The sequence below is a fragment of the Schistocerca cancellata genome, chromosome 4 (genome assembly GCF_023864275.1).
Source record: "Schistocerca cancellata isolate TAMUIC-IGC-003103 chromosome 4, iqSchCanc2.1, whole genome shotgun sequence".
Taxonomy (NCBI): domain Eukaryota; kingdom Metazoa; phylum Arthropoda; class Insecta; order Orthoptera; family Acrididae; genus Schistocerca; species Schistocerca cancellata.
This window is the reverse complement of record NC_064629.1, coordinates 831,256,591-831,270,157: the sequence shown is the minus strand read 5'-3', so window position 1 is coordinate 831,270,157 and position 13,567 is coordinate 831,256,591. Positions and strand designations below refer to the sequence as shown.

General features: G+C 35.5%; 1 protein-coding gene across 1 annotated transcript in view; it reads left to right on the top strand.

The window, feature by feature from the left end:
* LOC126184897 (protein tipE) overlaps window positions 1-10,185 on the top strand; it is an 86,740-nt gene extending 76,555 nt beyond the window's left edge. The window contains exons 2-3 of the mRNA XM_049927529.1: window positions 6,270-6,523; window positions 10,093-10,185. Of these exons, the coding sequence (XP_049783486.1) occupies window positions 6,270-6,523; window positions 10,093-10,138 (300 nt within the window). The 3' untranslated portion in view covers window positions 10,139-10,185. The remainder of the gene's footprint in view (window positions 1-6,269; window positions 6,524-10,092) is intronic.
* The last annotated feature ends 3,382 nt before the right edge of the window (window positions 10,186-13,567 follow it).

The following is a 13,567-nucleotide window of genomic DNA, read 5'->3' as shown; positions in this document are numbered from 1 at the left end:
GCTGCACAGAGCACTGAAACTACATTAAATACTGTATTGTGATTTCAAAAAATATGCTATTGCCAAACACAGCCTCATGAACAAACATGTGATTATGTTTGATGACACAGAAATATTATCCTGTGCTTGTGCCAGCTAGGATTCTATCATCAAGCAAGTTGTTCAGATCAGAGTGTGTCACAACTTTAACTAGGACAGTGGCTACACCTTAAGTGATACGTGGAAGTGGTTGATTGATGCTGAAAGGCTACTGAGAAATAAGCTGAGTCATCCACCATCCAACAAAATCAGATTTGCTTACAACGTACTTTAGTAACAGAAATCGACATAATCTCTGGTAGTACAGTATAAGGAAGTTCTATGGCTTCCTGATGACTTCATGACATAACTCAGTCAACTAAATGATGTACCTAATAGCTTACTGAAATATCCTGATAGTAATGACAGAGGAATCCATCAAAAACCTGAGATCAAATAGAAATCTGATATTGCAAGCTCTGTGAAGCATTTATTCACATGACACTTCAGTTCACAAAACTGCTAATACTATTTGAAAGAATGGTTACCATAATCTGGCTGTCTGAAGTGATTTGGATTTTTTGGAAAGCCAATTTCTTCCATATCTTATATCATACAAACCAGGACCCATAAAACATGAGTATTTCCCTGATACAAAGAATTATTAAAAATATACCCACTACTTATTACAACAAACAAAATTGGAAAAAGTACATTTTCAAACCTGAAGTCAGTCAAACCAAAACTTCAACCTTTACCTTAGAAGAAAGGCTCAATATTTTGGTTTTCCTCTATTATAAGTACCTTCATTAGCATGGAGTGAGAGTGCAAACAAATTAACCAGTAATACTATTTAATATTTTCATTTTAAGGTTGACAATTTTGGGAAATATTGTATCTGAATTAAATATATCATATCTAAAATTTGAAATTTGTTTGGTCAGTACATTCCTTTTGTTAGCTTACATTTCCATAACAAATATATAAGCTTATAGTGGCAGTATGTTAGTTTTGAAATTAAAACATTTATTTTTCCATGGACACTAATTTCAGCTGTTCATTGTTTTAAAAATAGACAGTCGTTAACAGAGATGTTAATAAATTGTGTTCAATAAAATGATTATATCAGTTTTATTCATTATTATTACCTTATCATTTCATTGTATCACAAATTATATAGTTAAATTTCATGCAGTTGAATAATAAATCTTACATGCTGCATTACACACTTTTATGATAATAAAGGAAAAACTACAGAGGGGTCCAGAAGACTGTAGACACTCTGTAATAGTTAATATATTTGGAAAGAAATGACATACTGTTGCAAATTTGCATGGTAGTAGAGTCCATTGTTTTCTCAGCAGATCATGGCATGCATCTTCTGGCAGATGCAATGCAATAATGAATGAATTAACATTGATGGTTGAGCAATGCAAGTCCATATTGAAGTGGTACTGAAAGTATGGAGAACATGATGGAGGTACAACAGTAGTGGTGTATGTGTATGGAACTCAGCCACTAACACATGCAAAAATTTACCATGTTTGGGATAAATTTGAATCTGATGGTACCATTCAGGATAGTCATAAGGAAAGTTCTGGGTGTCCAAAAACATCAACAAGCCCAGCTTCAAACACTGCTGTGTTGCAACATTTTACTAGGTCATGTCAAAAATCTGTGAAGCAGGGTGCACGTGAAAGTGGCATAAGCTGATCAAGTGTACAACACATCCTGAAGGCTGCAGAATGGAAAGTTTACAGTCTGAGATCACTGCACACTATGAATGACAATAACCAGGATCAAAAGATGGAGTCCTGCAAGTGGTCTGAGGGCATGCTTCACAAGGATGAATAGTTTTCAAGGATGATTAGCTGGTCTGACAAGGCACAATTCAAAATAGCAGTACTGTAAACTACCACATCTGTGTGTACTGGCCTCCTGAAAATCCTCACATTCATGAGGACAAACTTGTTAATACACTGGGTGTTAATGTGTGGTGGGTCTTTCATTGCATGGTTTGACTGGCCTATTTTTCTTTGAAGGTACTGAAACTGGTGAGGTGCATCTTCATATGCTGCAAACATCAATTTTACCTGCATCTGAGAGGTATTTAGAAATGAAAGATTTTACCTACAACAAGATGGTGCTCTGTCTCACTATCACAGAGATGTGAGAGCCTACTTGGATGAAAATCTACCCAGACAATGGGTGGGTCAATAGGAGCTGTTGAGTAGCCACCATGTTGTCCAGTTCTTACACTGCTTGACTTCTACCTTTGGGGAATCTTGAAAAATGAATTTATCAAAAGAAGCCAGCTACAACGAACGAGCTATGAGAAACTTCCAAGGTGTCCTATATGGCTGTGACACCAGAAACACTGAAAGCCATAGCTCGGTCAACATTTCAGCAGCATCAGCGGTATGGGGGGGTCAAAAACTTTTTAGCCTAAAAAATAAAGAATGACAGAAATTTCATAATGCCAATTTATTATTCAATATAATACTGGTGTACATTTATACACTTGTGGGTATGCTCAGATAACTTAAGCAAACCATTCAAATAAAGGGTCTTTGATCTTGAGTCCAACCAAGTGTTCACAGCATCAATCACTGCATCACCATTGTCAAATCATCATCCCTTGAAATCTTTTTTTAACTTTGGCAATAGGAAGAAGTATGATGGAGACAAATCTGGAGAATATGGTGGATTACATAACAATTCAAACCTGCATTCATGCAGAGTTTCCAGTGATGTGAGAGCTTTGTGCACCGGTGTATTGTCCTGATGTGAAAGAAATCTGTGTGCCAGTTTTCCATGCCTTTATCTCTTCTCTCAAATGGCAGAGGAGGGTTTAATAGTATGATGCATTGATATTTATGCCCTTTTCCAAGTAATCCACCACAATTTCCCCTTCTGCATCCCAGAAGACTGATGCCATCACCTTACTGGCTGACTTCCGCACACATAATTTTTTTGAGGTAGTGGATGAAGAATGTCTCCATTGTTGTGACTGTTGTTTTGTCTCAGGATCAAAGTGGTGAACTTAGATTTTATCCATTGTCACATACCTTACATGAAACCTATCTACATCTACTTCATATTGATGGACAGTTTCTTCACAACACTGCACATGCTCCCGTCTCTGATCTGCATTCAAGTCCTTCGGGACCCACCAAAATGAAACTCTCCACATTCCCAAAATTTCCACAACAATATCATGAGCACGCCCATGGAAGATTCCAAATGTGGTTTCAACCTGCAGAAATGGTGTTCGACGATCCTGAAAAATCGTATCGTGAATTGAAGTCACTGTTCATCAGTGGCAATGGTGACACACTTTCTGCTCCTTGGTGATTCTTCCATATTAGTTCTTCCATGTTTGAAGCTGGTAATCCAGTTTTTCCTGTTGCATAAGATGGAGCACTGTCCTGAAGTATATTCCACATGTCCTCTGCAATTTCCTTGGGTGTCATACCCTTCAAATGAAGATATTCAATCATAGTATGGTTTGCTGGAGTCGCAAAATTTGACTTGCACACCCACAAAGGGTCCCCATAGAAGTAAGTGGTGGTGTTTGTGCAAGACATTATGGTAACTATCTGAGGTTATAAACTTTTCAACTATCCCTCATATTTGGCTGCTGATAGGGATCACTTTGAACACGCAAAATAACCTTCCCCCCCCCCCCCCCCCCCTGCATGAATTGTCACAGTATGTCATTTTGTCCGATTAATATTAACTATCAGAGAGTGTCTACATTTTTCTGGACCCTTCTGTATACAATACTCTCTAACATGAGTCTATAATTTCTTGTGAGAATAATATACATTACATTTTTTTTTAATTTTTCATTCTGCACCATAATAGTTTTATTTTGTGTTCCCCAATTCATCTCATACAGCTTTCACACATATTAGTTATAAACATGTCAGCAGTATCACAGGCTCCACATAATAAAAAATCTGTAAGGTGAACTACATATTTTATTGTTATTGTTGTGCTGTTAAGCTCATGGTTTCCCTCCATTTTGCACCATAATGGCAGTTTTTGGAGTATAGATGTAAGTGTAATTTCACAAAATAAGTATCTCTCTTAAGTTATCAATAATTTGGAGGGTGTACTTACATGTTATTGACACAATTATTACTGAATCTTGCTCAGTTTAAAGTCTGAATTGTTCTCTAAAATGAACCATGTTTTGGATTAAAACTGTTTCTCTGATCAACATTTGAATCCCAATGATTATTTCACATATGCAGTGTTTCTCCATCTACATCTTGGAACACATCACTCATACCTTATCTGGTACCGCGCGCCACGGAATTCGAATCCACACCAGATGTCATGGACGTCGAAGACCCATAGAGGTCTCTGCACCATCACGCTGTAAGCTGTGGCGGCGCGTGCCTCCTGGCCCGCTTTTAGTGTGAGGGTCCCAATGGCCAATAGCGGCGCCCCCAATGGCATACTTAAGCACCTGTCTCGTGCACAGCCAGCAGTCTAACATCGCGTTGCATCTCAGGACATATCGTCTCAGACAGCGTATTGACTTCGTGTTTCTATTCCAGTGGACGTGGTTGTCTTGTTTGGTTCATTACTCTGTTGTCTGTTCTTGTTGTGTTATAAGGTCCTCCGCTGGTCGTGTCCATCCTCTCCCGTTGTGTTGTTGTTTGCGGGCTGCTCCGCGGGTCCCGCCGCGTTTCCGTCACTACTACCACGCGACCGTTTCGGATGTCGTTACAACACCTTATCGTATTACTGTGAATTAATAGAATTAATTTACTGAATAGCATTTATATGTTGTATAACATCAATAAATGATATTTTGTCTGCACTGAAAACATGCACTTACAGAAGGACCTAGGAAATCTTTGGTCATTTGGCCACATGAGTCCCCAGGTTGATAAGCCACAATTGAGTTTGTGTTTATTTACATCTGTCTGTACATGGAAGGATAGTCTCTAGCTCAGGTTATTCATATAACTTAATTTTGTTCAGCATAATTGATGTTCATATGAAAAGCCTGCCACTGTGTTGTTCATGGTTTAAATAATGAAAAACTGCATGGTGAAGCTTTTCATTAATTAAATCAGTACTTATATAAATACTGGTAGGCAATTAGAACCAAGAAGTAGTAGTTTTGAGTGGTTTGTGATACACTTTCCTTGAAGGTCTCAGAATGGATCAGTGTTTTGAAAGAAAATAAAGGTCTTCAGTACTTGAAGAACATTGTTCTTATTGCTCTTCTAACTTCAGATGGTTGAGTACCAACGATATCCTCTACTCACATTACCCTTAACTGATTATTGAAGAGTATGTTCCTGTGAGCTGAAAACTAATGGTGAAAGGTAGTGGGTAGTCATATCACCAGACAGAGTAATTCTTGTACCTGTCTGCTGCACCAGTTTGCTCTATCATGGAAAATCATCATGTAGTCAGTAAGCATGTTCTTCACAAGTACCTCACTCTTTGACAGAGAAGCAGATTGTACACATAACTTTGTTGGTCAAGGATAATGCTCTCTTGCATAGTTTCCAGGCAATAAAAAATATGTATGTACTATGATGATATTCAATCTAGATTGCAAAAAAAGAGCTGAATGTTTGAAAATAGGGGTGCACCAGTGGTATCTGTCTTTTTAACTGTTAGAGGTGTGGTAAAATATACAGTGCTGAAATATAAATGAACACTTCCTGATAAGTGGTAGATTGATTAAAGCCTTCCTCAAGTTTCAGGAGTACTTAAAAAGCATCCATTCAAGGTAGCATCATGGCAGTTAGTTTTTTCATAACTGCAGTGCTCCAGCATCAGTCACAAATGTAAACTAGCGTTTCTGGTAAAATGGCTTCAAAAGTTCTTCCTCAACACCCTCCCTATAGTGAGGGTCTTGTTCCCATGAACAATGCAGTGTTCAAAGTAAAGTGATTTTCTCTGGACAGAGAGCTATTACAAGAATGAAACAATGGGCATTCCTAACAGAGAGAAAACACATGAAAACAGTAGTACAATGTGTTAGTCCATAGCATGAAGAGTTGTATTATGTAAAAAATAATTAATTTAAAAAACTGAAGGAAAAAGGGCTGTCATGCTGAAATTCCTTAGTAGCCATTCCACATTAAGCACTCACTGAATTAAATTTATGAAGCATTGCTTTGCAAAAATGTTTAATTTATTTAAAGATAAAATTATATTTTTGCAAGAGAGGAAGGGAATGATTTTTCTAAAAATATATATTGTTCTGAATTTTTCAGGTTAACTGTACGGTTTTTGCCAAGCAGTTTGGTGAAGTTGGGAAACAACCATTTCCTTGTTACTACAGCCGCACCTATCCAGAGATGGTTGTTGCACAATACAGTTGGGAAGATAACTTACGTCAGCTAATATTGTCACTTCTCATACCAAATTTGATATTTGGTGTGTCAGTGGGTGTTTTGTGCTACTGGTACTGTCCTGGTTGTGGCAATGGTTGTGGCCAGAGTGCCAATAAATTCCCATGCAAGGAGGAGTGAGTACCTAACATGTACATTCACCATTTGAGAAGTCTAATGCTACATGAATCTAAACTGTTGCTTGTGATAACTTCAACTTGTGCTGATAACTTGATGCTTCTTTTTGTCACTGAATGAAATAAATAATACATTATAAAAATTTTGAAGTCAGGATATTTTTCTTGGATACTGTTGAGATATATTATATTAAATGGCTTTGAATAAATAAGAAAGGACAGTAGTGAACCAACTGCTGATTCAGCTTACAGCTCAAGTTATGAGTTCAGGATTAGTACTCGAGCACCCATAAACAATTAAAGAGAAACTTTTGTGCTTGTCTGGCAGTAAATTAGAGAAACGTTTGCTGTTCTTCATGATTCTTTCTTCATATTCTTACAAATTACTTCACTGTTAGCTAGAAATAATTTTTTATACTCTACCTTAAAATTGTTAAAACAATTTTTAAATTATGTTACGTTGCAAGAATAGTATCAGTTACAGTTCTGTATGTATGTAAATGTCCAGACTTTGTACTTCAGAAATGCATGGGTAATTGTGATATGTACTGTAAGAATGTAATGTCCCTTATGCAAGTTTATACACAACAGTGCAATTTGGGGAAAACAAGATCTGCACTTATCATTTTAAATTAAATACAAAATGGCAAACAATAAAAATAGTCAATAGTATTTTTAGCTTTTAAATTAAGAATTTTCTTATAAAAACTAGAAAAGTAATATGATAACACCTCCTTCAACTTCAGATATGTTTCAAATTCTATCCTTCATTTCAGTCACTGAGGATAATCTCCTCAGTCCAAAACAATTATTGATTGCTTTTAGTGTGTATGATTTATGATAAGGATTTACAACATTAACAGGAATAAAGATCTGTTTTCCTAAAATTGTGTGTTTCCCATACTGTATTTTCCAATATTAAACACACAAAATATCGCATGTAGTATTTGTCAAAACCTATCCAAATCTTTAAATACAGTGTAACACAAGGTTGTAAAAATAGGATGCAGTGGACCGGTATGTTATCTGTCTACTTGGATCTTGGATGGTGTATAAATGTAAAATTTGCACATTGTAGTAAATGGTGCATGCTCATTTCGTCCCCTCCAGAATTGTAATCATCATTATTTATCATCATTACCACATCAGAAGGTAATAACACTTTTGTAGCAGACACCTTTCCATTGAAGTGCACAAACTTTCTCTCCTAAGTATAGAATTACATTTAATTCCTTTTGAAAAATAGATACCAGTATGTTAAATCTCATGTTGTCTCATTTCATGAGATAAAATGACAGAATACAGATGAGGATCCTCATTACAGAACTATTAGGAGAGCCAATAAAGTGTTGTAAAATAAGTTGAATGATATAGTGAGTGAGATGATGAGAGGAGTATTTATCTGTGTTATGGAATTTCAGAAATATTGTGTATGAGTATGCAAAAGTATTCAAAAAATTTCAGAAGAAGGAATGAATGTAATAGATGTCACCAGCATAGCTTTAGATAGGCTACCTTACTATTTGTTCTAGGAAAGAACTTACAAGCACTTTACGCATGGCTTATTGATGTAATTATAACCTGATTAAAAAGCTAGAGAAGACAACAATTATCACGAATGAACACACATGTTAAAAGACAACACAGTTATAAGGCATTTGGCTTCACTTACTATTTCTGAATTTTTCAAGGAATTTTCCCAGTTATAGATAGAATACATGCTAAAAGAGTGGTGTATTTGTTTCATCAGTTTCTCTTTCACCATTAATTTATAACATGGAACTGATCAGAATTTTAGCTCCTTGAAACATGTTTCAATTGCTTTAATTATCAAGGAAACAGAATCATAATTAGTGTCAGACACAATGAAAACAGTGATTTTATAAAGCCCTTGACTGAACTCAAGGTCTGTGAGAACATGCTACAACACATATGATGAAATATATCCTTCCCTTTTTAAATTTACAAATAAAAATGGTTGTAAGTCAGAGGTATATAATCACAAAAACTTCTCATAATTTTGACGAATATTTGGTGAGTCAACTCTGCACTACCCATATAATATTATTAATTTGTCTAATCAGAATGACTTCAGTGTTATCATAACAACAGTTTGTAGGATGTTTCCAAAGATAAATAAGTTGACTCTTATTAATGTTTAATTCACATAATTTTTAATTATATATTTAAGCTTCAGGTCATACAAATGATATTATTACCAGTTTTGACTTATTATGTAGTCATTGTTAGATGATTATGTTATATAGTAACTAATCACCTTTTACAACTGAGAAGGCATTCTCAACTGTGACAGTTGATGAGTTACTGTGTAAAGCATCGAAATCATCAGATGATAGCTTGTTAATAAATCACAACTGCTAATGATACCACTTGTCTGACCTAATGTTGAAATATATAATAAACAATTTTACAAGTCATCACTGCATGTTCCTTAAAGCAGCATAGAGTTTTAACTTTAATTTTTTTATGTATTAGTACCAATATTTCATACACTGATGTGGCTACTTCTGTGGTGGAGCAACTTTTTATGCTCCATTTCTTTTACATTTGTCATGAAAAAGTCTTTGATATAGGTATTCCATAATGTCAGGATAACAATGACTATGTCAGCATCAAAAAACAATATTAAGGTAAGGATAAACTCCTACTCACTGCAAATATGACACTCTGAGTTGCAGACAGGCACAACAAAAAAAACTGTTGCACATTTAGATTTTGACCAAAGCCTTCTTCAGAAAAGAAAGCTCACACACTTTCATTCAAGAAGCACACCTCACACACTGTGACTGCCATCATCAGCAGCTCAGACCAGAACTCAGATCAGAAAAATTTGATATGTTTGCTTAATTTATAATTTCCCTTGACAATACTTCACACTCCTCAAAAACATACATACTGCTCCCGTGTCATCTTTATTAGCTTTTGACCATATATTGGCCTCTTCTGACTTAATCACAATTTATAACATTAGTGGTAATAGGCCTTTGCATAATTTTTCAATATTCATTGAAAAGAACAACACAAGGATTACATGCACACAGGTAAGAGGAACAGATTGCTGAACTGGTTTTACTTATTGAGCCACAGTAGATCTACAACTGAAAATGAAAATGATTACACAGTAATGGTGATGATGATGCAATAATGATGATGGCTGCATTGGCATGTAATTTGAAAACGTGAGTATGTTTTTTCTTTACTCTAATGAAACTGTATGCTTTATGATTCCTCCTTTCTGTCCAGCAGTCTCTCATTTAACGTTACTATGATTATTTTGCAAGATCACCTTACAGAAGCTTGTCTATCACTCGGAAACATATCACCACCCCTAAATGTTTATGAAAACACCTTTCTGTGTTTTGAGCCAAAGAAAAGCATGTAGCAGTTAAATTCCATGTGCATGTGTGATTGTAAACTGTAAACATAAACTAAAATAAAAAATTGAAATGGAAGAATGTCTCTAAAGTATTTGATAATAGCACATTACTGTTATAAGGAATTTTATGAAACATCTATAGTTATGACAAGTTTTTAAATATATTTTGCAGTGACCACGAGCATCATGAGACTTGTTATGAAGAAGAGGATTACTAAATCACAACTATGTTATCATCAATATTTAAACACTTCTGGAGACATTATTCAGTACTTTTTCAATTTTAGTCTTTTTTTCATTCTTCAAACTATGTATTGGATAAGTAAATGTATGATTTTTTTGATGTACAAGACCATGGATTCTAGATTTCTTAAATCTGGGTCTGTATCAATTTATTATATTTTTAGGTGTAGTTTGCCACCATCATAAATGGTGCTCCATGTGCTGCACAACATATTCAGTATAATTTATACTGTTCACATTTTTAATAACCATAAGTTAATGTGAAGGTACTTGTTAACTTTTGTAACAAGTGATCAATTTATTATATTGTTGTAGTCTTCCTATAATTTGTTCTACAAAAGAGAAACTTTAAAAGTATATGATCAATATTTTTATTTCATTATCAAAGCATGTTTAATCTTCCTTTTAAAAGGAAAAGTACTAACAGAACATGCTTAAATAAATTATGATCTGTGAAGACAATACAGATACTGACAAAATAAAGTTATAAGGCTATGATGTTCTTTGCTTCCTATTCATGTGTTTGTCATGGTTGTCCTTCCGTGAGTTTATAAGGATAACTATGGATTCACTTATACTTCAGTTGTTATTCTCTGCCTGAACGTATCACCATATCACCTAACTGAGTTTGGTTTCCCTACTTTCCATAGATACAATAAACATCTTTGTGACTACTTTCTCAATGAAGATACCTTTTTCTGAAAAGTGTAGGAAATATTTATCAGCAAGATTCTGCTCAACTGTATAACTGATTTGTACCTGACAAATTAGCACAGTAATTAACAAACAGTCTAATTTTATTCAAAGCTTCTGTCTCATGAATAAGCCATGAAATATGAGAGACTTAGGCTTTATTATGTATATTATAAAAACAGTAATCAGAAAAAAATAGCTGGTATCCTTAGAACAACATATACATTTACTTTATGGTCAGTGTATTAGCTGATTGTTCTCATAGCAGATGTTGGACTAACAATCATTACTGCATCTGTGAAGCTAACATAAAACAGAACTTGGTTTAAAATTTTTCATTCATTTGTAAGTGAGCAGTGATTCATGTTGTGCAAAAATAAAATATTTAGGGAAACTATAATGTTTTCATACAGGTTAAAGATGACAATTTCTTAAAATGTGTCAGTTAGAAAAATTATTCTTTCATGCTGAAAATGCTATAAATGCTATACCACAGTGTCTCCCTAAATAAAAAAAGTAAGGTAAGAAAATTTGTACTTTGATAATATGAATTATGAGACAAAAGCTTTCTGTACATAATAGTCACATACCAATGGAAATACTTATAATAACAACAAAATTGTTACCTGGATGTATCTAAATTTTTTGTTGAGAAGATATGGAGTACCATATCTTCTAAATAACTTAGTAGCAGGGGAGACAGCTCACTGAATAATAGAAGCATTGAGCCATCAACAGACAGACAAAAATAATGAAAACTTTGCTAGCTTTCAGATGAGGACACACACATACATGAATGCACACACTTCTGCGCATGTGTGCGCGTGCGCGCGCCCTTACACACACACACACACAAACACATTGTGACAGCTAAACACATTATTCTGGGACTGCAGTTTGGCAGGTAGATGAGGGGTGAGGGGTTGGGTTGAGTGTGGGGGTTACACAGAGAGAAAATGCAGGAGTGGTAGGGAGGATTGAGGAACAATGGCTGATGGCTCCAAAGTAGGCAGCAGGCATGTGGGATAGCAGCACGGGAAGGAGACAACAGACACACAGGACAGAAATGCAGCACATGGGCTCTGGAGCTGGTGAGTTAATATAGTGCATTATGACAATGATGTGGAGGAGTGGATCATTAGGTGGTTCAGGACAGAGTAAGGGAAGAATGTTGGGTAGAGGATATTGGAAGTAGTTCAGCAGAGTTTGAGGCCAGGAGGATTTTGGAAATGAAGGCTGTGTTGCAAGGATAACTCCCATCTACAGAGTAAATAATTTGGGAGTAAAGGAGGTTGTTCACCAAATAGCAGAATCATTGAGTCATCAACAGGCACAAGCAAAAAATAAAGAAGCTTTGTTAGCTTTTAGAATCAATCCTTTCTCGAGCTAGAGTATGAACATGCACACAAAACATACATGTGTGCAAACATGGACACACCCCAACATAGTGCTGGCACTATGTAGGGGCATAGATGAGTCAGAGAGAAGAGAAAGAGAGAGAGAGAGAGAGAGAGAGAGAGAGAATGTGCTTGTGTGTGTGCATGTATTGTGTGTGTGGACTTGTATTGTAGCTCAAGAAAGGATTGATTCAAAAGCTAGCAAGTTTTCTTTCTCCTTGTGTGTGTGCCTGTTGACACATCAACAGTTCTGCTAATCGATGCGTGGTCTCTTTTACTCCCAAGTGATTTACATTCTACCAGAACTTTCCTTCTATGCTCATCTCATATGTGTAGTTCAGAAACGTTGGTGCTGGGGGAAGTATCCAAATGGTATGGATTGTAAAGCAGCCATTGTACACAAGTATGTTGTGCTCTGCAGGTTGTTCCTAGACTGGTGAGCTCTGCTACTCTAACTCATTAAAGGATTCATCTAAAAGCTAGAGAAATTTTTGTTCTTTCTGTGTGCATGTTGATGACTCAGTGCTAATTCTATGGGTTGACCTATACTCCTAGAGCCTTCATAGTCTGCTGAAACTTTCCCTGACATGTTCATATCCTCTAACTTTCATTTAACTGACAACCATTTGTGAGTAAACTTCAGCCTACTTAATAACTAAACTGTTAAAATGATTATCAATAAGTGACTTCAGCAGCAAACAGTAAGCTTCTAGCACTGGTAGCTGTAGAATTTGAGTGATTAATAATAGAGCTGCAGTCTTCTTACCTGAATCTTAAATAATGGAGCACGTCTATGTATTGTCAACTTTCATATTGCCTCATTTACGTTCTTACCTTTTTTTATGCTTTTTTTTAATTTTGAGGTCATATTTTGGACTAAGCTCTGGAGGGTATCCCATTACTTTTGTGGCTTCAATTCAGTAATTAATATAATCCATGACCACTGTGTTTGAAGTTAAGCATTTTCACTATGATTTAAAAGCTTCTTGTATGTAATGCAAGAATCCATCACCAATTTCAAATTCCTTTTCTCCATGCACTTCCTGCTGGTGTTTCTCACATTTTCCAATACTAATCCATTACTGATGCACAAGAATTGTATTTTTTCTTAATTTTAGTTAACATGCTTCTGTTTAAGATTGGTTTTGTGTTATCTTTTCACAGAGCTGCACTGATAAAAATGTGTTTAGTTCTGAACCTTAATAGTGCAAAGTGCACCTAGCAGTATTGAAATTTTGCATTGCTGTTCCTAACAGCACAAATGAACAGTCCACTGGTAACATTCTATACCTCAGTCATTGAGAAAAGCCTATC